Source organism: Tenrec ecaudatus, chromosome 3 (assembly GCF_050624435.1).
Source record: "Tenrec ecaudatus isolate mTenEca1 chromosome 3, mTenEca1.hap1, whole genome shotgun sequence".
In the NCBI taxonomy this organism is placed as follows: Eukaryota; Metazoa; Chordata; class Mammalia; order Afrosoricida; family Tenrecidae; genus Tenrec; species Tenrec ecaudatus.
Window position 1 is genome coordinate 114,223,397 of NC_134532.1, and position 27,203 is coordinate 114,250,599.

General features: G+C 39.7%; 1 protein-coding gene across 1 annotated transcript in view; it reads left to right on the plus strand.

Moving 5' to 3' along the window:
* Positions 1-27,112, plus strand: part of DKK2 (dickkopf Wnt signaling pathway inhibitor 2) — a 117,571-nt gene extending 90,459 nt beyond the window's left edge. Inside the window, exons 2-4 of the mRNA XM_075543953.1 lie at positions 19,419-19,569; positions 21,325-21,480; positions 24,538-27,112. Of these exons, the coding sequence (XP_075400068.1) occupies positions 19,419-19,569; positions 21,325-21,480; positions 24,538-24,788 (558 nt within the window). The 3' untranslated portion in view covers positions 24,789-27,112. The remainder of the gene's footprint in view (positions 1-19,418; positions 19,570-21,324; positions 21,481-24,537) is intronic.
* Positions 27,113-27,203: the final 91 nt, after the last annotated feature.

The following is a 27,203-nucleotide window of genomic DNA, read 5'->3' on the forward strand; positions in this document are numbered from 1 at the left end:
GGGCAGATGAGAGGCAGTATGAAGAGGGCAGATGAGAGGCAGTATGAAGAGGGCAGATGAGAGGCAGTATGAAGAGGGAAGATGAGAGGCAGTATAAGACCAAGCCTATCCTTTTGACCTTCCTTGAGAAAGAGCCTGGTTAGAGCTGGGCTTATAATAAAAATCACTTCATCCACTGTTAGTGTGGAAACAACTTGACTTGTTTGTGTGAATAAAGTTCTGGTGATCTCATTTAAATCCAGGAAATGTTATAGTTGGACTGTAATCCATCCCATCAGATACCTGCTGTGCCCAGGTGTAACTGGGTCTCTCCCATTCCTACAGAAAAGGGGATCCAATCACTCTAGACTGTGTCTCCAGACAGCACAGGAGGCTTATACTGACCTTAAATTTATAAATGACCAGTGACAGCTTTGTCTGGATTCAAAATCTACGTCAGCCATGGGATATGAACAATTTTACCTAGTGTGTCTTATAGCTTGCCTGTTTTTCCAGGCAATAAGTTCATATAATTTTTCTACAAAAAGCAAATATAAATACCTTAACTGGAGTTTTATTTTGTTTTAAAATTTCTCTAAGTTCTTGTTCTTGAGAACAGAACCTACAAGACAAAACAAACAAACAAAAACAACTGAGTACTTCTAAAATTTAAGTGATTATGGGCATAACGAGTGGAGTTAGAAGGATGTGTATAAGATTCTTAGAGAGTATTGGAAATGGATTTTACTCAAATCAGGAGGGCTGCCTGCGTTTGTGTATGTGTGAAAATTGATTCATTTATCATGGCTGATGAGCACCTTGTTTAGCTTATTTTGTTTAGGACATTACGCAAGTTGAGCAAACAATAAATGTTTTGATGGTTGCATTCCAGCTGGAAAGTGGTCTTCGATGAGTTCGTGCTGTTTGCTATATTGCTGTGAATATGGCAAGTCAAGAAATTGGTCTCCTTGGAAAGCATTCCATTTATGTGCCACAAAGATGTCTGCAGGTGGCCATCATGACTTACTCATGTTCTTGCTTCTCTGTAGCAATACCACACAGTGGGAAATGTTTATTAGAAACACTGTCATATATGACTCACCACCAGAATAATATTTAAAGCAATTGGCAAAGAAAAGTATTTTGATGGAGAGTAAGTCTAGCGTCATATAATCCCAGCTAGTATTCATTTTCATACCAAGATCCTAATATAATTTCTAGAAGGTAATTAGGAAATAGGGTGAAATACAGAATCACTGCCATATTGGCTACAAGAAAATTATTGTTGGAACAAAAATAATTGGTACAACTTAGAAAGAGAGAGCCAATTTCAAATTTAAATGATTTATATATGGAAAATAGTATCAACAATAGGAATGGAATCTAAAGGAAATGATGATATCATCTAATCTGATGGTTGAAACTCTTTGTAACTCAGTGGGTAAACGGAACAATGCTTATTAGCTATTTCCTTTCTTTCTAAAAACATATGATGACCTGAGTTATAAAGCCACAGATGATAGATGGTTTATGTAGAACTCAGTTGAAGAGATAGATATATATTATAAAGCCACAGATTACAGATGGTTTATGTAGATTCTGTAGTTCAATCACATGAAGCTGTATGGTACATTTGCTACCACAATCAGTGTTCAAACATTCTGTTCCTTTTTTTGAGTTGACATTATTTATTGTTTCAGATAATCTTATGTATTACATAATGTGTCTCCCCCCCAACAGTTTTACTGGCACCTAATTCACATATCATACAATTGAATGGTCCAGAAGTTCAATCACATCAAGGGGAAAACCACCTCTTAACCTTCTAGCTCTCCTTTAAAAAATATATATACTATCTTCTGAAAGGCTTTATGAATATTTATGTCACTTTAAGGGTACAAAAATTCTACATGTTGTATAAAAAATCACATTTCTAACGAGTGAACAAGATGTGGAATTCTAAATATGTTCCAAAAATTTCCTGAGTGGTAAACTTCCCACCCAGCTACTAATTAACCTAAAGGTTGGCAGTTCCAACATACCCAGGAACACTGTGGAATCAGGCCAGTGATCTGCCTCTGCAAATATTCCTAGCACCAGATCCTGTTCTGGAAAATGTGAGTGTGCCGGGCATAAGGATTTACTCATGGCAATGGATTTAAAATCTCCAGGTCACTGGGGATATAGAGAGGAAAGATGATTCTTGTACTTTAAGTGTTTAAAGGAGACAGAAAAAGAATTCAGTGGACCATGGTCTATACCGTGATACAGATAAGTATGAAGTATTAGCAGTGAGCAAGTCAAAAGTAATATGCAACTCAGCTCGTGGTGGTGGCTGGAGCCAGTCCAGAAGACTTCCCAGAAGTCAAGTCACTTGATGTAATATCTGAATGGTGATATGGAATTATTCTGTTGATAAAGTGAGTTTGGAAGTCTCTCTTGGCAGAGGAAAAATGTCTGTGAATGCAGTCGTGACAGCATTACGGTGGCTAAGCAATAGTTAAGAAGACCTGTACAGCTGGAGTAGATCATGCACGTGCAGGACAGGGATCATATGCCACAGTAAAAAAACAAAAACAAACCCAAACTGATGTTTTCTGGTCATTTTGATTGTAATATAGCTTCATTCTCAGGGTTTACCAAGCACATTAAACTAGTTGGCATTTCTTGTAACATTTTAAACTTAGTTCTAGATAAACTTTAGTGTTGAATCTGAGGAAAAAGTTTTTAGATGTATAGAATTACAGATTCCCCCATGTAAGGATGTGTGGAAACTGTGAAACATTTGGTTAATGCACTTGGTTCTCTTTGGATACCTAGACTTTCTTGCATTGGAGTTATATTGAGGCAAGACATATGTCTTCCATTCTCTGGGTTCATGGCCCTCTTCTTTACTGAAATCCACCTCTCTTTTCCAATCTCCCATCCCCAGCTCACATTTTCACATCACCACATTGGCTGCAAAATGTGTTGGAAGGTGAAGTCAGACACGGAGGTGTTAGGGTGTCGAACTGGGTACCCATACCAAAAAATAGGGGCCAATAAAATATGCAGCAGAAATTGGGGTCCCAGTCTGTAAGCAATCCCTGGGCTGGAGGAACCAGTGAGATGGATAATATGTGACTTAAACTCTGAGACAAAATTTGGAGTCCAGGGTGGATGATACCTTCAGAACCAGGGGTGTGAGGGATGATACTGGGAGAGTAGAGGGTGAGTGGTTTGGAAAGGAGGAACTGATTACAAGGATCTACATGTGACCTCCTCCCTGGGGGACAGACAACAGAGAAGGGGGTGAAAGGAGACGCCAGATAGGGCAAGATATGACAAAATAATAATCTGTAAATTATCAAGGGCTCATGAGGGAGGGGAGAGCGGGAGGGAGGGGGGAAAAAGAGGACCTGATGCAGAGGGCTTAAGTGGAGAGCAAATACTTTGAAAATGATTAGGGCAGAGAATGTACAGTTGTGCTTTATACAATTGATGTATGTATGTGTTTGGATTGTGATAAGAGTTGTGTGAGCCCCTAAAAAATGATTAAAAGAAAAAAGGTATCATTGTTGATACCTTATTGTTTTTGTTGAACCTATTTTCCACTTACTGTGCTGGTTTACTAATATTAAATGACTCTTTGTCCTTTTATTTATGTTTTTTATTTAAAATAAATATTTAAATACATTAAAAAATTTATTTTTTACATCTAGTAACTCATTAATTGAACTCTCCTATACTGTTGAGATTGTGCTGATCACTGTATCAAAGCAGATGACCTTGGATTAGGGAGTGGGGGCGGGAACCAACATCTTCTCTTTGGGATTACTAATATATTAAGTACGTCATTACGCAATGTCCTACATTTCTGAGGTTGCTATTTCACCTTAGGGTATGACAATCCAAGGAATCTGTCATCTGGCTCATAATTTCTGCCCTTTCCAATAATCTAGTAAAGCACTTAAATTCAATTTATTTTAGATGTAGATCATGCATCTAATGTGCTAAGCATGCTCACTCCTCGATGTCAGGGAATTTGGAAGAGAACTCTCTGGATGCGTGCATGCACTCATTCCAATGAAAGGGGGTCATTCAGAATGTCAACATTATTGAACAGGACCATTACTATTCACACATGTAAAATGTTGTGGAAGATGATTATGAAAACAATTGCAGCAGCACATCGACAGGGAAGAGGCAGAAATTCAACACAGATTCTGAAGGAAATGTGAACAAGACACACTGATGATTTCAAGTACATCTTTATTGAGAGCAGAGACTAGCAGACTGTTTACGTGTGCTTTATTGACTATGCAAACTACGCCTTCAAACTATGTGCATAATCAGGCATCCAGACCTATACCAGCCACGAGGCAGTTGTCTAAATAGAACAAGGGAACTTCTCGTGATTTAAAATCAGAAAATATGTGTGTCAGGGATGTATGCTTACTCCGTGCTTATTCCACCTGTAGACTGAGCAAATAATCCAATAAGTCAGGCTATAGGAAGCAAAGTGAAACATCAGAATTGGAAGGACATTCATTACCATCCCACAATGTGCAGATGACACAATCGCGCTGGTGGAGAGCAGAGAGAATTTGGAGCAGTCCCTGAGGAATAGTAAAGAATACAGCCTGCAGCATGGGTCAGCCTCACCAGAAATAGAAAAAACTCCTCAAAACCAGACCAATAAACAACATCATGATGAACAGGGAAAATGTTGAAGTTGTCAACAATTTCATTAGATTTGGACCACAATCAACCCCAAGGCAAATAGCAATGAAGAAATCAAATGGACAAAGCTGCTGCAGAAGACCTCTTAAGCAAAGATGTCACTTTGAAAACTAACCTTTGCTTGCCCTAACCCGGGGTCTTTTCAATGGCCTCCTATGCACAGGGAAGTCAGACAGTGCATAAGGAAGACCACAGAGGAAGTTATACGTTTGAATGGCAGCATTGGTCAGGAAGACTGACCCAATCGTGGACTTTTAGAAGAACCAGCAAACTATCTTGGGTGAAGCACAGCCAGACGAATCCTTGGAAGTGAGCCTGGTGAGACGTGGTCTCACATATTTTGGTCATGCTATCAGGAGAGGGACCCAAAGAGGGACATCATAGTAGAGGGTCAGCAATTGGAGGAAGACCATCAACAAGGTGCATTCACAACGTGGCTTCCATAATGGACTCAGACATACCAAGGCTGATGGGGATGGCACAGCACTAGGCAGTGTTTACTTCTGTTGAACATAGAAAGGGTCGTTATAGCTGAAACTGACTTTAAAGGTAGCTAACAAGGACAGGCCATAAGCCAATAACTGATGCTTTACTTTAGACCAGGCTTTTCATTAGACATAAATTCCCATTGTCCTTTTGTGTCGACACTCTCTTTGTCTTCCACATTGGGCTCACATGGGTGTAAGGCCAAGATATAAGATCATGAATGTATTAAGGGATTGATAATTTTTTAAACATTTTATTAGAGGCTCATACAACTCTTACCACAATCCATACATATACATACAACAATTGTATAAAGCACATCTGTACATTCTTTGCCCTAATCATTTTCAAAGTGTTTGCTCTCCACTTAAGCCTTTTTTTTAACTAACTATTTTTATTTTAAATAATAGCACATGGTTATATTGTTGGTATTGTCAAAACAAATCCTCTTCAAGCTGGGGCTTTCCAACCCAACTATCTTACACATTTTTGAAATTAATAAATAGTATAGGCATTATCATTTCATTTGGCATAATGTCAAGCACCATTTCTGCCTGGATTCTACTTCTCTGTTATGATGTTAGGGACTCAGAAATTGATTCACTGCCTCTTAAAATAGATTTTTTTGTATTTCCTTAATGTTCTTTGGAGCCTCGAGATTGTTAAACTGAGAATATAAGCATACTACTGGCTGACTGTTGCCTGATTTAGAGAGGCTTTTAATATCTTGGGTTTTCCAAAGCCAAACACCCATATGCCTTATCAAATAAACACCCTAAATAAAGTAATGAAGCCCAGATTCTTACCTATTTTACAAGATATGTGACTAAAAGCTTAGAGATTTCTGTAGAAAAAAATAAGCTGAGAAATGGGTTGTTAATCCAACTGATCTTATGAGATAATGTCCACCTCTTTCACTTATTAAGAGACATGCTAATTAAGTCAAAGCTCTGAAAATAAAGTCCTTCATCCACTTTCTTTTATTTACCAGGGAGTAAGCAACAACATAATGATTCTAGTCCAAAGTCCTTTAAAGCACATGGTGTTCTTCCAAATAGCAGAACAAAAGTAAGTGACTGGATTAAGGTTTGTGTTAAAAGTATGAATCACATCCTTGTCCTACTTTTTAATCAAAAGGTTCCCTAATCATATCAATCTTTGACTTTCACTGTTGAGAGAACTCCTTGCTCCATCTCTCTGGGTGATAGTTTGGGGCCACGCTTCTTCTCAAATAATGACTTCTTACACCAGCACACCTGGTGTTGTCTCCTAGTGTAAAACCCTACTCTCACATGAAAATGTTTAACATTTTTATCAATATTTATAGTGGTTTTAAGTATTCCATAAGTAGAAAGTAAAAGTCCTTTACTTGAAGATTTTAATACTGTACATTGTATTTTGTTACATTTTTCCCAAACCTCCATAACAAAGAAGAATGATATTTTAAATATAGCATCTATTTCCATCAGCTGTTTCCTCAAAAGAAGAATAGAATACAGTGGTTGACCTTTGAATTTTAGTCTGGCCTAATTCCTAAAGGAAATTAAAGAGAATTAGATAAGATTAACGAAATGTTAATATATATATATTATATACTAAATGAAACCAGCAAAGACAAAAACATTGTCTATTGAATAGCTGTCTGAACAATATATTATTTTCACCTATACACATGTATATTCACAAACAATTTTATATATACTTACATATGCATATACATATTATTTGAATGTTGTGTCGAGAGCTTGATTCCAATAAGGTGACATTTATGAAACAAAAAAGTTAATCAATGAACTTGAGTGTGCATGCCTACTATCTTTGGCAAGGACTTCAGACTCTGGGAAACTCAAGTTCCTATAAGCCTTCCAAAGACATAAATCATGAGGCATAAGTTAGGAACAGTGGAAGCAATAGGCTAGAGGGTAGACAGAGTTAAGCTGGGCGGGGTGGAAGATAATATAGTACAAGAGGGAGAGAGATGGGGAAACACAAACAAACGGAAAGCAGGGCAGGCCATCGGAACCTTTGATAAGTTGTTTAAGTTGTTGAATGAAAAAATGATTATCTGATAGGAAAACCCTCACCTAATTCACAACAAAAGTTTGGGAAAATTAGTAAGCAATAAGACAGTTCACGTTGAATTCCATGACTTACATTAAATAATGCAATTTTAAAATCATATTCTAATAGATAATAATAAAAATAACAAACAACTCACTGCCATTGAGTCCATGCTACCTCAGTGACCCTGTATGATGTGGTAGAACTAACTGCCCCCGTGAGTCCTAGAGATTGTAACCATTTATGGGACGAGAAAGCCCCAATCTTCTTCTGAGTAGGGGCTGCTGGTTTCAAACTGCTGACCTTTCAAATCAAGGCCCAATGCATAAGCACTACATCATCAGGGCTTCAAATACATGGAACTAATAGAGCCTATAAAACAATTGGAGAGGGTTAACATGGAAATTCAATGTTCTTCTGTTCTTAACAATCATGTCCATCTTCCATTACACATTTCTCACATAAACTTTCCAGTATAACTTTACATATATCCACACATGTTCATACAAAACTCAGATCTTCATTTTTAAACCCATGCTATCATACGTGGAAAATGAGCCCTTTTGCTACAAATGTTATAGCATTTAAAATCTTTACTCTTTGTTCACAGAAAGTATACTTGCCAACTTTATCTATTGTATAATCAGAAAGATTTTTTTCTAAACAGCAATTTAAAAGTATATTTAGTTGTTATATCTGTCTAGACATCAGTCTTCGAACTCTCAATGTTTTTCATTGGAAGAAGGAAATACTATGCTATACGAGAAATAGCAAGTAATAGAAATGCATATCATCTGTCTATCACACTAGAGTGGGGAAGGAGATGTTTGTTTTGTCGAGGATACAAAAAGCTGCACTGTTATGTACTGCCAGAAAGACGCAGGTGTACACCACATGAGGATATGAGACGATCCAGCCATAATGGGGGTGTTGACAGCTCTGAGTCCACATTGTGCTCCCCCTAAAGTGCACTGGTATGTTTCTTATGTGTTGTATGTTACTTCTTCATATAACTTTAGAAATGCTTAAGTCCACCCCTAAGCACAGGGGCTGAATCCTTGTAGAGGAGTTGAAACTTCATGGAAGTAGTTGTTGTCAGTGAGTCTCTTCCTCAGTCTCAAGTTTCCAGGGAATTAATCTCCAGTGTAGACACAGGCCTATTTGGGGAGATGCTATTGTAATACTATAGCAGATACACAAGGTATTAATTATTTGAGATGTAAACAGAGCATTACCAATCTTTGAAACAATTTTATAAAGCATTTTCCCCCAATCCTATTATTAGACTACTTAGAATTTATTAGAAAGACAAATTCCTGTGCCTCATCCAGCCCTCCAGCATTAGAATCTCTAAAGTCAGTATACAAAGCTATCTCTGAGGACTAAGGTGATCTTGCCCTAAGCCGCGGTGTTTTAAATTACCTCATATTCATCCAAAAAGTAGACAATGAATAAGAACGGGAGAAGAATGAATACCTCTGAGTTATTGCCTTGGTGAAGACTACTGGATGCGACAGGTCAGTGGGCAGTGGACCACCAAGTGAAGAGGTGGTGATGCAGACCCACCCAGCACTCCTTGGGCAACCATGAGACTCTCTGCTCCCTAAGAGATTTGTAGCCCCTGGACCATATATGGTATACATTGTGCTGGTAACCACAGGGTCAGCCATTCCAAACCACCACGTGCTCCCCAAGAGAAAGCCGGTCTTTCTACCCTCGAGTTCTAGTGCTGGACACCATGGTTTCAGTTCTTCCCCGTCCGATAGGGTTGCTATGAAGTGGCATCAACTCCATGGCAGTGGGTTTGTTTTTTGGAAACCCTACATCGGATCATCACTAACTGCAATCAACTCAATAGCAGTGGCTTCTAATTTGGTTGTTTTAGCTTTAAGAATAGAAAACGCTGCCTTGTCACAACTGCAACCAGACTGTTCCTTAGAAATGAGATTTCGGTGCATGTACTTTGAACATGTGTCAGAAAAGACATACTTGGTGAAATCGCGCCAGCATCAAAGAGAAATGCCGTCGATGCAGTGGATTGATACATTGGCTTCCATACTGGGCTCAAACGTTGCAACATTTGTGAAATGGGCAGAGTTCCGGGCACCGTTTCCTTCTGTGGTCCCTGGGTGATGTGGGTTGGAAAAGTCTCCATGGAATCTAACAACAAGGGCAGTCGATTTTAACCGGCATTAGTTTTAAGAGAAACCTCATAGAATCTGTATGAGTAGTTAAGTTAAGGAACCCTGCTGAGAGGCAAGAAACACATGTATTCATTTGATCAAGAATGAACCCGAGGCTTTGTTCAGGAACGCCACTGAGGATACCACACAGACTCGTTTGGGGGAGGCGTGATTCAAACAGGAACACAATCCCAGTGTCCTTCCATTGTGCCACCTTTCTGAGGACCGTGAGATCAGCAAAACGTCAAGAGTCACAAAGAAAAACCTAATTCACACAGACAGTGAACCCTGATTTGGAAAAGACTTTGGCATTAAAATTTTCCTCCTCTGTTTGGATTAGAACAATTGTACTCAACCAGCTGCAAAATTATGAAAGACTTCATATCATATATGAGTTATAAATGGCTTCTATAACTGCTGTAAAACTCCTGAGATGCTATGTTTTGAATTTGGAATGAAAATTATTCTGTCCTCTATATTCCAGCTGAGGGGGAAATTGGTAAAAAATGACAAAGACTAAGGTAAACCACACCACTTGTAATCTGATAGGTGCTGACGCCATAAGGAAAAGATAAATATTCTCCTTTTACCTCACCATTGAGAAGAGGCATGCACATGTTCTCATTGAGAAAGGGGCTTATGCGCAGCACAGGACATGCCTTCTAATCTCTTTTCTGCTTAGTGGCATACAGAGAACAGGGTGGGACCCGCCAAGTTAAAGAAGACCTTGCCTTTAATTCATTGAATCCTTGTTTCCTAGAACTCAAATGAAAATTTCTGTATACTCTGGAAAAGTTCATGGAACACTGAAAAAAATCTATTATTCTTACATTATGATCCAAAGAGTATTAGTAGAAATTATATTGACTCTGACTTTCTATGAAAAGTCAAATATCTAAACATGTTACTCATTAAATGGAATATATGGAAAACATATTTAAATATTTGAATTGGGTGAACAACATGGATTATTTTAAGGGAGTCAATTTTCAGATTTTTAATTGTGACATGTTGTTTCAAAATTACCTGGGAATATGCCTGTGTTTAAAGTATTAAGTAATACCATTTTATTGAAAGCCAGTGGACAAAAGGTAAAATGCTCACATGTTCCAAATCTTAATATTCCGCATTAAACAGAAACCTTTTAAACCATTAACTAAGGCGGAGTCTCAAATGTTGGCATTAACAAAGGCGCGCTTAATGGCTTCAGAAGGCACCTGAAAGCTACGAGGGTATTTTATTTTTTTGCCTGATCTCTCATCCTCTTAAACTGACACTTGGATCCGTAGGCCAGTTCTCAGTCAGGATGCCCAAAAGTGTGGAGATTGAAAAACAAAACAAAAATCAATTTCTCTGCTGTAGAGTTGATTCTGACTCGTACAGGACAGAGTAGAACTGCCCCATAGGGTTTGCAAAGTTGCAATATTCATGGCAGCCAAGGCCGCATCTTTTTCCCAAGAAACTGGCCGGCAGGTTAGAACGACTCACCTGTTGGTTTAGTAGACTTTGTGCCACTAGGACTCGATAGCAGGGACGAACGATTTATTTATCTTCAAGTGCAACTGAATGTATCCCAAAGCTATCTTACTTTTTTGGAAAAAAACAACTTTTAAAAGTCAAAACCAAGGGTAAAAGGTTGTGATTTATTTAGGGCCGGCATGTGAAAGTCTTGAGGCCTGGTGATGCAGTGGTTATTCCGTGGGTGGCTAACAGCAGTTTGAAACCACCAGCTGCTCTGCGGGAGACAGATGAGGCTTTCTGCTCCGCTCAAGAGTTACAGTCTCAGAAACACCTCCCCCCTCCCCCTGAGGCAGTTCTCCCCTGTCCTATAGGGCTGCCATGCATGGCAATGAACTTGATGGTCATCATTTTTCTTTTCCTTTCAATATTCAGTAAACGAGTTAAAAGCTATTTTATTGAAGAATGCAAAATTTCTATGAACTTCATTTTATAAAACATTTAGTATTGTATATCATGTTAAGTTAATATGACAAAGTTATGCTGAGAAATGTGGATGTCAAATACGTAAGATTAGGTATGTCTCTCACAATTATTTTAAAAGTAGCCAAACAGAACATTTGTGGGCCATTAAGCTAGTTTTAAGTCTCAATCTACTGGATACAACGCTCACTGTGGCTACCTAGCTAGCTGATCATGTGTACGTAGCTGAACTTTCTCCTGATATGTAATATAGCTCAATCCTCATAGGCTTCTGTTTACAAATCCTCAAACATGCACCCCTAGCCTCTGGAGGTAGTTACGTTGTGGCTATTAAGTGCCATGAAGTTGGCTCCAGCCCATAGTGACCCTACGCACAATGAAACCACACACTGCATGGTCCTGTGCCGTCCTCGGGAGCCTTCCCAAGCCTGAGTCCACTGATGCAGCCACTGTGCCGATCCTTCTAGTCGACAAGGGCCTTCCTCTTTTTTACTGCCCCTCCACTGTATCAAACATGACCTTCTCCAGGGGCTGGTCACCCGATAATATGTCCAAAGTATGTAAGACGATGATATCTTGCCATCTTTGCTTCTAAAGAGCATTCCGACTTTGCTTCGTCCAACACAGATCAGTCTGTCCTGTCAGCAGTCCATGGTACTTTCAATATTCTTCTCCAGCACCACAATTCAAAACCATTGATTGAAGTAATTGCAGAGGATGGAGGAGATTGGGTTGCACATCCTTGGGCACCTTAGCATGCAGCATAGAGCCCCATTGAGTCGCAGGTTGCCTCACCTTCCGCAGTGGCCGTTTCAGTGTTTGATTGAAAATGACCACCACAAAGGCAGCTTTGCTTGGACCTCTGTGGCACTACAGGTCTCCCATGTCCAGCTGAAGGAAATCAATCTTTTCTCTAAGAATGTCAGCAAAACTAACTTTACTGAGTTTGAGACCCCCATAAAATTCAGTCCCCAACCCTTGCTGCTACTTCCGTCCATCAACTCGCCCCAAATGTTTTTGCTCCCCACAGCTGGCTTGTCCCCTGCAGGCTTTCTTCTGCCTGTCCCATGGATGACGTTTTCCTGGCTCCAGTAAACTTCCGAAATTGCAACAAACAGTGCTCGAGGGGACGAGGCATTGTCCCGATTGGAACAACAACAAGAGAACTAGGACAGTCTTGCAAGAATCCGGATGGGTGGCCACCCCACATGCACACTTTGTGATCTTTCTCTTCTCTCTCCCTCTTTATTTTTTCCCTACTTCCCATCATTAAGCAGGAACAATGTCATTATTTTGAAAACCGCGAGTTAAAAGAAGGTTTAACTACTGAACAAAGAGCCAGTGCAGTTGCTGGAGCTACCTGCCATGCTTTGTCTCCTGTAGTTACTCTATGAAATCTTTGTTGCATTTGATGATCCCCAAGCTCTCAGTGATGAGCAGTAATGGAACAATAAAAACACTTCAACCCTAAATGTAAATCTTGAATTAATAGGCCTTTATCCTGGTAGTTTGGAAAATACTTAAAAAGAGAAAGAGAGCCTCTATCAGCTCAAATGCTTTGCACTAACTGCATTTCATTTTACTTTGTTCACAAGGACACGAGTTAATTATTAGGTTACATGATCAGCTTTTGCTTATAGCTCTGATGCTGACATAAATCTGTTGTCGAGAATGAGAATGAGAAAATGTTGTTTACAGACTTGTTTTCTGCCAGTATGCTTTGCACCAGCTGCGGCAGAATATGCCTCCATTTGGAGGCTTCTAGAGACAAACAGAGGCCAAATCTACTTCTCTTATTTCTAAATTCCGCATGCAGGCAACCATTCAAACACCTTACCTTGGTGTGCATTCAAGTGTCACTATTAAATGTCCTTAGTAGAGGAGAGGAAGGGAGAAATGGGGAACTGATCACAATGATTGACACACAACCACACCCCCCTCTACAGGGGGGAGACCAACAGAAAACATGGGGGCAGGGAGACAGCGGTCGGTGTGAGAGATGAAAATAATAACAATGTACAATCGATCAGGGGCTATGAGGGTGAGGTGGAGGGCAGAGGCGGGGGTTGGGAAAGAGGAGCTGATACCAAGAGCTCAGTAGAAAGTAAATGTCTAGAAAAGAATGAAGGCAGCATATGTACGAACATGCCTGATTCCATCAATGTCTGGATTGTGATGAGTTGTACAAGCCCCCAATAAAATTATTTATAAAAATGTCCTTCGTTGAAACACCTCATGCTAAGGCTAGAGAGCCCCTTGAGAACACATTCATTGTTTTGGCTTAACTATCCCTCCTACTTGTCAGTTACTTAACCTGTCTTGACTTCATTGCTATGCGTTGAAAGAATGATTCTCAATGAGCTCCGAGGAAATGAACTTCATGCTCACAAGAAGTTCTTTTATAGACTTTCGCTTCAAGCTGGGTTCAATGTGTTCATTCCTTTTTTTTTTAGTTCATGTCATGGCTGTTGCGATATTGAGCGCTGCTATTTGTGGAAATCATTCTATTTTTAGGTCAATAAAGGACACATTGCTTATTTTTCGGCCTCATCATTAACAGTTCTTGGAAATTGTAACTTATGAACAATCATCTGAAACAAAAAATCCACTGCCATCCACTTGCTTTCAATTCTCAGAGGCCCTCTAGGCCCGGGGAGAAGGGCTCCACATGGTTCCCAAGGCTGTCAATCTGTACAGAAGCTGACTGCCACATCCTGATCCTGTGAAGCAGATGGTGGTTCACACTGCTGGCCTGTTTGTTAGCGGTCGAGCACTTTAGCCACGGCAGTACCAGGACTGCTCAGCTATTATTAGGTATTCTCAGATGAATCTGTCTCCGGATTGTGCCTCAGGCTGAGTCATGAGTGATTCCACGCGAAGTTGAGCATCCCTACATGGCCATGCAGTGTAATTTCTGATGGAATAATGTCACCCTTGCGTATCCGATAGGTGTAGTAACTTCTCCCCATGTTCTTTTCACTGGTTCCCAGGCTCCCACATACAATCTCCCTGTTCCTTTGACAAGAAGGAAAGAGTCTCTAGTTTGTCCGGAGTCCCTGAGTGGATCAAATGTTTAAAGAAGCGAGTGTTCACCAGAAGGTTGGTGATTCAAGTTCACCCAGAGCTGCCTCGGGGCGGTGGGTGGAGGGGGGGTGGCGGGCTCTGTTATCTAGCTCCCAAGAAGTAGCCACTGGAAACCACATGGGAGTGCATTCTACTCCAACACACAGGGATCATCGCGAATTGGAATGGTCTCACTGGAAACTATATTCCCCCCTACTCTGTTTACCTACATTCTAAAAGAACAAAGTGTCGTAAATACCCACCATCAATAATGTTAGGGCAAGTAAAAGCAATAAAAGTCTGCTTATGCGCCTGTTAAAGAAGGATCCGAATGTATAAGGGTGCTTTGCTCAATTGATGTATGTACAGATTGTGATAAGAGCCTTATGAGCCCCAATAAAAAGATTTAAAAAAAAGAATTAAAAGTTCTAAAAAAAAAAAGAAGGATCCGGATAGCATTCTGCTTCTTGTGTTGTTATTAAATGAAATCTTAGAGCAGATTACCTGAACTAAGTTTCTGTTGATGATGAAAACCATCATAAACTACCGAGACGCAGGAAAGCTAAAGATTTTTTCTTTGCACATTTCTGAATGGCACTCTGGTTAGAGACTACCAATTCTCGGAGCCAACTTTTTACTGGCATAGTGATTACTCATATGTCTTGCGTGTTCTTCTTGACTATTCTGATCTCTCTCTCTCTCTCTCTCTCTCTCTCTCTCTCTCTCTCTCTCTCTCTCTCTCTCTCTCTTTCTCTCGTCCTCCCTCCCTCCCACCCCTGCTGTGACAGCATCAAGTACACTAAAGGAATTAATGTAGACGCCATCGCAAGGGCAAACTACAGAATACTCAAACTTGATTGAAAATATCTTTTTACAAAACTCTTCACTGAAAACAACAGGTTGGGCATTATTGCTAACAGCATGGTAACATGATGATTGCTATTAATAGGTCACCTTCACATTGCCTCATATGTTTGCTTGCTAGTGGTTTGCCATGGGAAGCTCTATTGCTGAGTAAAAACAGTGCTGGGTATTGGTTTCTGAAGGTAAAGCATGCACCTAAATATCCCTCACTTTCTCTGAAACCTGCTTTCAATCAAATTATATAATCCCTTACTGAATTTATTCATATATCAAGATTGTACATTAAAGCCAGGAGTTCCATAAGCTTATATTAAGAAATTCTTTAATATAACATTGCATTTTGAGGATAAATTTATTTTTTGAATCTTCAAAGAATTCATGCTAGTATTTATATTCTGGGATTCTGACTCATCCCAGTTCAGCATATCAAGCATTGTAGTTGTTCTTTGCCATCAGTTGATTCTGACCCATAGTGACCTGAGTGTGTGACAGAATAGAAGAGCCCCCAGAGGATTCTCTGGGCTGTATTCTTACTGGAAGCAGACCACAGGTCTTTTCTTCTGCACTATCGTGGAGTGAGGTGAACTGTTAATCTTTAAATCAGCAGCCAAGAGATAACAGTGCTAGCTAGCTAATTGAAATCCAAGTTTATCTTTCTACTGCTGCTAGTTTTTCTTTCTTTCGTTCTTTCTTTCTTTCTTTATTTCTTTCATTTGTAGATGCATTCTTTCTCAGTGCTTACCATTTCTACTTTAAATTTATTAAAATTTACAGTGGAGCATAAAACTTCTTTTGAGTTCCCCTCCGGGGACATCTGACTCGGGGACCCCAGGTGTGGCAGTGTAGAACTGCAGCCCATAGGTTTTGAAAGGATGGGCTCTTTTGGAAGCAGAATGCTATGCCTCACCTTGGAGATTCTTGTGGTATGTTTGAACGAGTAGCTACTTCAGTTTTCAGTCAATCGCGGTCTTTTAAAAAGCAAACACAAACGTTGAATTGCGTGGATTTTATTGTGGTCCTACTCAATAGTGCCGTGGGCGTCCCACCACTTCTTGTAATACTCTCAGCATCCAGTGATTTCTGCTTCCCATCGACGGGAAAGGGGCAGAGACACCTCCCACACTAGTCTGCAGAAATAAGCTACGGCTTTGAGCAAACAACTTGATTTCTACAGCATGCCCATTTTTTAAAAAAAATTTTATTAGGGGCTCATACAATTCTTATCTATCACAATCCACACATATACATACATAAATTGCATAAAGCACATCTGTACATTCTTTGCCCTCATCATTTTCAAAGCATTTGCTCTCCACTTAAGCCCTTTGCATCAGGTTCTCTTTTTTCCCCTCCCTCCCCACTCCCCACTCCCTCATGAGCCCTTGATAATTTATACATTATTATTTTGTCATATCTTTCCCTATCCGGTGTCTTCCCTCACTCCTTTCTCTGTTGTCCATCCCCAGGGAGGAGGTCACATGTAGATCCTTGTAATCGGTTCCCCCTTTCCAACCCACTCACCCTCTACTCTCCCAGTATCGCTCCTCACACCCCTGGTCCTGAAGGTATCATCCACCCTGGATTGCCTGTGCCTCCAGTTCCTATATGCACCAGTGTACAACCTCTGCCCTATCCAGACTTGCAAGGTAGCATGCCCATTTTTATGGATAGGGCCAAGGATTAATAAGTCATCTCCAGAATCCCTTGTTTGTTTGTTGTTTGATCTGTAAATGGCACACGGTGTTTTAGGGGTCACATGTTTATTTCCATTCAAAGAACTTGTCCTATTTTTGAGGAAGGAAAGGAACTTGTAAGACTTTGTAAGACATCAAATATTTCTTGCAAAACAATTTGGTTAAATAAATGTAAATGAATCAGAAACATGTGAATTGTATTTCAACTAAAATTAATGAGTTTAATTCTGACGAGGATAAGATGCTTGGGGAAAAGAATGTGGTAAGGCGGGAAGTGGCATTGGTTTTATTTTCTTCAATCCTGGAGTCTGGAAAAATGGCCTAATACTCTGACTTCTGTCTCCTTCTGGTTCTCTTACACCTGCTGGTGGAGTTTCAGATTGTACCTTTGCGTTTTATTGCTTTATCTTCTCCCATATACAACGTGGACAACACATATGGCCGATGCGCAATCATTTAAAGCACATAGAATGTGAAGCTAGTGGGTTTTCAATGTTTTCAATATTTGGAAGTTAGGTAGTAAATCACAATGATGCTGAAAGTACAATTTCCCCACAAAGAACAACATGTAAAGTTTTCAGACTCATACATCAACATCATATTTATTTCTTCTTTCTAATTGAGGGCCCCCAAATCTAAATGAAAAGCACATGGTGTCTGTGTGTGCTTGAATATGCAGTAAATAGACATGAGGAGAAACGAAATTGAATGAGAGAGAGTCAGGGAGAGGTAAGGGAACAGGAATAACCATGCGGAGTGTGAAATCGTCTACTCCGATTTCAGAAATATGGAAGGGAAATTACACATGTTATTTGAATCACAGAAGTTGTGTCTCATAGTTTTATAGTCACATCGTTTGCACCTCTTCAAAATGATGACATATAATCTATTTATGTTTTTATCTTTTAATTAAAAAATATACTACTCCGAAAATCAGAAAAGAAGTCAACCAAACAAAGTCAACATGGGGAAAAAATCTTGCAAAGATGTCTTGCTTTCCAAATGAACAAACCAAATTTACTGCCATCGAGTCGATGCTGACTCATAGCAACCCTATAGGGCAGGGTAGAACTGTCTCTGCGAGTCCAAGATTGGAACTGCTAGTTGGAAAGCCCCGACTGGAAAGCCCTGCCCTTCTCCCCCACAGCAGCTGGTGCTTTAGAACCACAGACCTTGTTGATCACAACCCAAAGCGTTGCCACTATATCACCATGGCTCCTTTTGCATTCAGAGTACCCCAACTCTGTGTACATTAAATGTGTGGTGTGACACTGATTTCTCAACCCTTAGCCTCTAAGAACAAGGATATTTTAAATGTTCCAATAATTTCTAGAAGCAAGGTATATACATGACAATGTTGGAGTTGTCTTCAGAAAGAACAATGCAGTCAAGAAATGCACAGTGTTGGCCCGGTACTAGCTCCGAGGCAATTGCAGAGGCAATTGCAGATGGGATCCTCGCAGAGCTTTCTCCCTATCTATCTGAAAGCAGCTCAGCACCTAGAACAAGTATCCAACATCCCAGTAACACACACACAACCTTCCATCCGAGGGAGTGGCTGCATGGGAAGTGCATGGCTTGAGAATTAAGCCCAACCCTCATTCTGCCATTGGACTACCCATCTTCTTGCCAGAGCGTGATTTCTTTATCTGTTTCTTCTCTTCTCTGCTTTCTGAGAACATACTATTACAATTGAGATTAATATATTCCCAGCCACTCAGATGCCTACACCTGCTTGTCATCATGTTTGGAATGAAGGTTTCTTTGCGCCAAACACACCATTGACTTAAACGATCCTGAAAGCAGTCCTTCTCCTTCGTAGGCAGGGATTGTGAGAAGTCACACTGAAACATCCTTGCATGGACTTCTTGTTGTTGCTGATACTGAGTCAATTCGCACTCCCAGGGCCTCTGCATGACAGAGTAGCACTTAACCTACAGGATTTGCCCGGCTATCGTCTTTAAGTAAGCTAAGTGTTCCTCCGGGGGAGTTGCTGGGTAGGTTTAAATGATCAAACCTACAAAATATTTTGTGTTACCTTTCCCTCATCCACATCTGGCAGATAAAAGTAGTGAGTAGGAACATTGTTGGTTTTGCACTTAAATTATTAGCAATACAATCATCAAAATGGATTCTGAGTCCCCGACACCACTTTCAAAGGTTCTGTAATCAACACAAATTCAACATCCTGACTTCCATGTTGTGTCTATGGAAATATATGAATTGTGCCAGTCTTTTCTTGATATTTGTCACCATCAACAATCAAAACATACAAGATTTTCATCTAAAGGTAGCATCCCTGTGTAGGAACTCTAGAGGAAATGATGGCATATTCTACTTCCAGAGGGCCATACTAGGTTAGATTTCTCACTTATTTTCTGTAGCGATCGCTCACACGTGGTATTGTTGTTCCATTATATTGCAGGCCTACCCTTGTAGCAGTGATAAGGAATGTGAAGTTGGGAGATATTGCCACAGTCCTCACCAGGGATCGTCAGCCTGCATGGTGTGTAGGAGGAAAAAGAAGCGCTGTCATAGAGATGGCATGTGTTGCCCTGGTACCCGTTGCAATAATGGTAAAAGATCTCCCTATATATTGCTGAGCCTCTTTCTTTTCAGGTTATTATTTTAGTTGCTCTGGCGCTGGCCTCAACTCATAGCAATGCCGTGCACAGTGTACTAGCGTGCCATGGGAATGGCAGGGTTTGCCCTGGCTGGGCTCTGGAAATAATTATCCAAGCCTTCCTAGATTGTTTTAGTCTAGAACCTCTGCTGAAATTTGCTCGGTATCAAAAGATCAAGCAACTCACCTCGGATCATTGTTTTGTGATTGTGCATGAGAAGTACTGACTGGAAACGTAGCCCAGACCGCCTGCAGGGGAAGAAAGACATTTTCATGGAGCTCTGTATCGCGCACTAGGCAATACAGACATCTGAAACATAAGAAGCCTTTTATGACTCGCGGAATTAGATGATGGTTTGGCACATGTAAAATCACCTGGATTACCTCCCTGGAGCTTTGGTCACCTTTATATTTTATGGCTTTGGTGACTCGGTGCTTCAGTGCTTGGCTGCTAAGTGAAAGATGGGCAGCTAGAACCACAAACCATTCCACAGGAGAAATCGGCTCCGGTAAAGAATAGAGCAGAGGAAGCCCAATGGGTGCAAATCTACTTGCTAAACGGGGTCATTGTGAATCATAGCCTACTCAGTGGCACCCAACAACAGCAAAAACTCAGTGTTAGCATTGTTGAAGTGTCGCCTACATAGAGATAACTATTTTTTATTCCGTTAACTATATTAAAATACACTTTAATGTAAGTTACATTGAATCTGTTAAACACATTTATTCCATTAAATATATTAAAAACTAACAAGCAAATATGCAAAGAAACTAAAGAATCCATGGTGATTTAGAAAGGCAGCTGTGAGTGGCTCTCCTAGTTTCACCACTTAGCTCGTAATTCCACACCTTTCTTCTGAAGGCACACTCTCAGTTATGTGGTAATGGATCCTTCTGAAAGAGACTGATGTGCTCTTGCAGTCTATGCATAAGCGTAGCCTCACTCTCTCACTCAAACACAAAGGATTTACAAGCAGCCAATAGCAAACACAATGAAAGGCGACAGGCAACATATGATAAAAGCATTACCTCATCGCGGAAAAAGTCAGAAATATACACTCAGTCACACGAGATGAAATAAGCAAGTTCATATTTTTTCATGTGTGTTCTTTGCCCCGTGCTTAGTCTTACTGTAAATACCTTTGACATGAAGTAGATGAGCAAGGATTTCACATTAGAGACGTTTACAGTCTCGACTAGTATTGCAAGGCTAATTGATTAGGACAGCCTGGATCCTGAGGCTAAATCTCTGGGCTGATCATTTATAAATAAGAATGAACAAAAAAGCAATGGTCGTCAAGTCTGTTCCGATTCACGGTGACCCTATGTGTACTAGAGTAGAATTGTGTATTCCATAGGGTTTTTGTTGTTTTAAAATCAATGTAGATTTTTTTCCCATGTCTTACTACTCCTAATGTGTTTCCAGTAACCCAGGAAACGTCATTTTGTTTTCATTCCTATTTTTTATTCATGGACACTTGGTCTAGGCAGAGTCAAGATCCGCATCAAACAACTTCACTCCAAAGTTAAGCTACGTTTATACTCAATCCCAGAAAATCAATAAAGGAATAGAGGCATCAACAAATGACTGGATGAGCAAATGAGAGAATAAATAAATGACTTCATACCTCACAGCAGGACAATACTTGAATAAGTCCCAGACTTTCTAGAATGCAATTATTCTAACCGGTTATGTGATTACCTCCAGGCATCTGCATCCCAGTTACCGAGAGCATCTTAACTGCGCACATACCTGCTCTGGATGGCACTCGACACCGAGATCGAAACCAAGGTCACTACTCAAACCATGACTTGGGTTGGCAGAATCTAGGAAGACCGCATTCCAAGATGTCACACATCAAAGGTAGGACTGACTGCAGCTCTAAGGCTTATGTTCTTCCTTGTTTAATAAGAAACATGCACCTACCTACTTAACCCCACTGCTTTTAGAAATAAAATCACAAAGGAGGTACTTCAATGGCAAGATTTTAGTTGAGTTTATTAATGATTTTAGGTAAATTTACTATTTGACTTATTTTTGAGAATGTTAGGGGTTTCTTAAAGGTCTTATTATGAGGAAAAGTATATCAGGAGAATTGAAGCACTCTTAAAGACAGTACAATTTCCTTGCGTGGATACACTAACATGGCTGTCACATAACCACCCATGAAACATTCTGAAAAATGAGGTGGGAAGTCTTGTCATATGGTTTGATCATTTCATATTTAGGCCATTTCTCTTATTTTTTATTTTATTAAAAGATAATTTTATTGAGGTCTCTTACAACTCTTATAACAATCCATACATCAATTGTATCAAGCTTATTTGTACACATGTTGCCATCATTATTTTCTAGACATTTACTTTCTACTGAGCCCTTGATATCAGCTCCTCTTTTTCCCCTCCTATTATTTCTCTTCTTTGCAGATTCAGAAACTTTACATTATTAAAAAAACAGATCATACAATCAAGCAAATCATTGCTTTCTAGTGGAATTATATGTGGTCATACAATTCCTTTTCTGGTATAAAAATATGTGAGAAATCCAATCACTTAGAGTAAAATTTTAAAACCATGACATTATCTGGCTTCCAGGCTGGGCCTCTCTTTAAAGGAAGTCTCTTCCATGTGTTTTCTGTAGAGCACTGCTCTTGATGTGTAATTTTATGATGACAACCAGGAAAAAAAGTTCTTACATAGAATGTCTCTGTGAACCAAAGTGTCCTGCTAATTTTATCACAATACACCTCTCCATTTTGGAAATGTATCACCATCCTTGGTATATCAAAGGCACTGAGAAGTTCAGCATCAAAATAAAAAAGTTTCCTCCCACCTGTTTGAACACAGTATCATTCCTCCGCATTGGCATGTCATACAGAACAAGTTTCCACAAATAGCTGACATATTATTCTAGTCTAGACTAGATTCTGGTCACCATCAGGTGAATAGTGCTCATGAAAATTTGACAAATAATTCCTATTCAATGATCCTCCTTGAAATTCTATGTTCTTTCCCCTCAACTTTCCCACTTGAATCCCACCAAGTTCACATGTGTTTATTGTTACAATAGTATATGTCTTTATTCCAACAGATATCCATGTCACAGTACAGTTCCAAACTTACTAGTTCCAATTTATTCATTCTTACGTGTAACTTTTTGTTGACAAACAGAAAAAAAAATTCTTACATAGAATGGCTAGTGAGCTAAGTCCAGAACATGCGATGTGGTTCTTTATATCTAGGTTCACAGGTGTGTTAGTCTGGGCAGACGAGAGAAAAAAATCCACAGAAACTCATGTGTCTATAAGAGAGAGTTTTATATAAACAGTAAGTGTACATCAAGAAAGCATCCTAACCCAGTGTTGTCCAAGTCCATAAATCCAACAGTAGCCCATATGTCTGACACCAATCTACAACGTCCTCCTCAATCTCACAGAAGACATGCAATGATGCCGACTGCAGGAGGAAAGCTCAATCAGTGAGCATGTAAGCATCTCAGCTCTGGCAGGGGTCTGCACAAGGCTGCTAGGAAGGCCAGGCTCACTGAGCCATTTATCTCTCTGCCCTTCAATTAATCCTGCATGTGTTTATCAGCCAGGTTGGCACAATAAAGCTTAACTAGCTCAACAGGTAACCTTGCAAACCAACTTATGATCTATGAGCACAATCATTGCTGCTGCTCATTTTGTGCTGATGTTTTATTATGATTGTGCTGAAGCAGTGCCTTGAGTCCATTCTGACTATTGGTAACCAATTGTGTGGCAGTGTAGAACTCTGCTCACCGGTGTTTTCTGTGGCTGTTACAGAGCAGACCTCCAAATCTTCCTTCTGCTGTGCTTCTGGGTGGACTAGAACCTCCCACTTTTCCTTTCGAAGCTAAAGTTATAACCATCTGTACCACCTGGGGATTCCTACTGGTACATAGTTATCTTAGGACTCCCTGATAATTTCATCCTTCTCCTTGAAAAAGAGCTTTTCTTAGACTATCCAAGAAGGTATCTAATGAATTAATTGAAAGCAATTGTTTTGATTTCTGCTTCACTCACCTGGTAGGAAGAAGTAATGCTTAGGAGAATGTATGAAAGGCCCCCTCCTGCCACCATTGAGTTGATTTCGACAGATAGTGACCGAGCAGTTGCACAGGCTGTACATCTTTACGGGGAACAGATAGCCTCACCTTCAGCCTGCTGAGGGAATTGGTCTTACTTAGTAGTCCTAGCATTACCCAACGACACCCTCAGATCTCCTGATCTAAAAGATAGACCACGACTAAATACAACGGAAATGAAACCATAGTACTAGCTCTTCGTTAAATTTTAGAGCCAGGCCCCAAGGATGGAAATCAATCCAGTAGTAAATGTAATGGATTAGAGCGGGGATCTTTTTATCTGCCAACGGCCATTTGGATATTTATAACATTATCTGAAGGTCATACAAAATTATCAGCTTGAGAATGAGCCTACTATATTTGCTCAAACATTTAATTAAGTCACCCTTAATGAGATTGCCAGGAGCCCTAGTGTTACACGTGGCCTGCAATACACATGATCGGCAGTTCGAAACCACCAGCAGCTCCACTGGAGCAAGTCTGAGCTTTCTACTCATGTCAGAAGTTACAGTCTTGGAAGCCCACAGTGAGTTTGGGTGTTGTTGTTGTTGTTGTTGTTGTTGATTTAACATGATGGCTGGAACTGCTTCCCCTGGTGAAGTGTATAAGGTTAGCTGATGTTGATGATTTTGAGGCTTCACATGGCCCATGACCTAGCCTAGAGGAAGATCAGTCACTGTAGATCAAAGACATTTCCATTACAAATGGTAAATCCATGGCAGATATGTGAAGAGCTATTTTAAGCACCTCTGATGGTAAAATAGAATTCTTTCTAGAGTGTTATGTTCATACCTCTTGCCACCTTCTCTCTAGGACATGAGGGAGACCCCTGTCTGCGATCTACAGACTGCATCGAAGGGTTCTGCTGTGCGCGTCACTTCTGGACCAAGATCTGCAAACCAGTCCTCCATCAGGGGGAAGTCTGTACCAAACAGCGCAAGAAGGGCTCACATGGCCTGGAGATTTTCCAGCGGTGCGACTGTGCGAAGGGCCTCGCCTGCAAAGTGTGGAACGATGCCACCTACGCCTCCAAAGCCAGGCTGCACGTGTGTCAGAAAGTCTGACCCCGGGGGCGCAGCCAGCCGACGACTGTGGATTTGCTCATGGAATGCATTACAGCAGGGTGGTAAATAAGGGCCTGGATTCATGAAGTGTGCAGGCTTGGGCCTGTGGGAAGAAGACAGGTTACAGAAAGAAAGAACGGGGAGTAAAAAGAGCACCGAGTGAGTGAGAGTGGATGACAAATGCAGTGTGTTTCCATTATGCAACTTGTTGATGTAGATAATGTACACATTTGTGGAAATGCTTTTTTTCCCGTAAGCACACAGTGGGATTCCTGAGGATGACCGTGTGACTTTCCAATCACTTAGGTGGTGCTGAAAGATACATTTCCTTCAGGCCGCTGATTGCCTGTAAAAGCAACCTAAAGCCATATTTCTATTCAGTTATAGTTTTAACAAAATATTCTTGCAGTATACCTTGGGATATTATAGGCTTTAAAATGAGAAAATAGGTGGCGAACATCATATAAAAGCATACAGCAGAGTTCATTAGCAATGAAGAATCACATTTTAATTTAGAATACGATTTCTACCGTGTTGAAAGGCCTTGATAGGCAAAGGGGGGGTATGGTGGGGGTAAGACAGCAGTTCATATTCCCCAACATTCTCTAATTTCAAAATAATGGCAAATCTTACATATATGTGTTTGTATATCTCTATGTGAAGATAGAGATATGAGCCCACAAAAACGTTTTTGCCTCAAATGGTTTAGTTACATTAAAATCATTTAAATCTATAATGAATAAAAAGTCGCTGATATTGAGTTGATTTTGAGTCATAGAGACCCTATAGGACAGAGTGGAACTGTCCCTGTGTGTTTCCAAGACTAGACATTTTTATGGGAATAGAAAGTTTCACTTTATCCCTTGGAGTGGATGCTGAGTCCAAACTTCTGACCTTGCCATTAGCAGTCCAATTGTAACCCACGACACTGTCAGGACACCTCAAAATTAATAAACCTGGAATAATTAGACACAGATAGTCAACTTCAAAAGAATTGATGTTGCTTCCTTCTTGATGGTATGCAATTCTTATACTGAGTATAATTTAGTTACCAAAGTAAACCCTTACTTGTGAACTGCAATGCACAAATAGGCACAGAATTTTCACAGATGGATAAAAATTTCAAGACCTCCAAAATATGAGTAGGAAAAAAAAACTAATGAATTTTCTGTTGTTTGTTTTTTAAGCTTTGGTAATCCCTACATTTTGATATAACTAGACTGGCAAATATATTTAAGCTTACAGATTTAGCAGTTAAACTGATTTTAAAAAAGACTTGAGACATATCTGTCCTGCAAGAAAGTAGAACAAACGTTTGTCCTGGAATCAGATCTGACAGCATGTTGATTTTATGTAGGAAGCATAAGCTGGCTTCTTGAAGTCAAACTCTAAATCATCCAGTTGGAAGTTTTCTTTGAGGTTTGCTGTCACAATATTTGCAATACAGGTTAGCTCCATATGAGATTGCTTGCCAGTTTTGTCTTCAAAATATTTATTTTGCGTCTTTGCCATGCTAAAATCATCTTAACATGAAGAGCTCTCATGAAACGGACCCCTGGTGAATGTAGTACATACACATTCTATTGTGTCCCGTAAGCTTCTTTGTCTGCACCGCCCTCTGAGCAGCAGCCGTGTTATTGCCAAAGATACCATTTCTATCTTCTGCCTTCATTGAGATTCAAAAATAGAAATGAAATAATTTGCAACATCTGCGTATCTATAATCTATGGACACCACGGTGCCTTGAAACTATTTTTACTATTATTTTTACATTATTCCGTTTTAAATATTTTGTCTAGCGCATGAGTGGCAACAAGGTTGTCTTATAGTTGTTCTTTTTGACCCTTTGTTTATTTGTTGGTTTTGATAGACCAGAACTCACTTGTTAATTTTCTCTTACTTAATTTTATCCGCTATGTAAAATTCCAGTTCTCATAATAGAAATTGAAAATGAGTCTGAATATCTATGAAGAATTTCTGCTCCTCACACACATTTACTAGGATGATCAAAATTTCTGTTTCCAACACATGTCTACTTAAAAAAAAAAAAGAAAGCTAATCTTCCCCCAAGCTCAACTTTATACAAACAGGTTTCTCTAAACTGAAGAGACACAAACACAGACCACTTCAATCAAATATTTCCTAATTGCAATTACCTTTATAATCTTCTCTGCATTGTTTTCCTTATGTTTGTTCACTTCTTCAAAATTATTATTTGAAGTAATTTATTTACAGGAAATGCTAATGAGATGTATTTTCTTATAGAGATATTTCTTACAGAAAGCTTTGTAGCAGAATATATTTGCAGCTATTGACTTTGTAATTTAGGAAGGATGTATAATAAGATAAAATATATTAAATTTTTCTCTCCAAAAAAGCTGAATCTGGATTTTCTTTTGTGTTTCTCTCATGTGA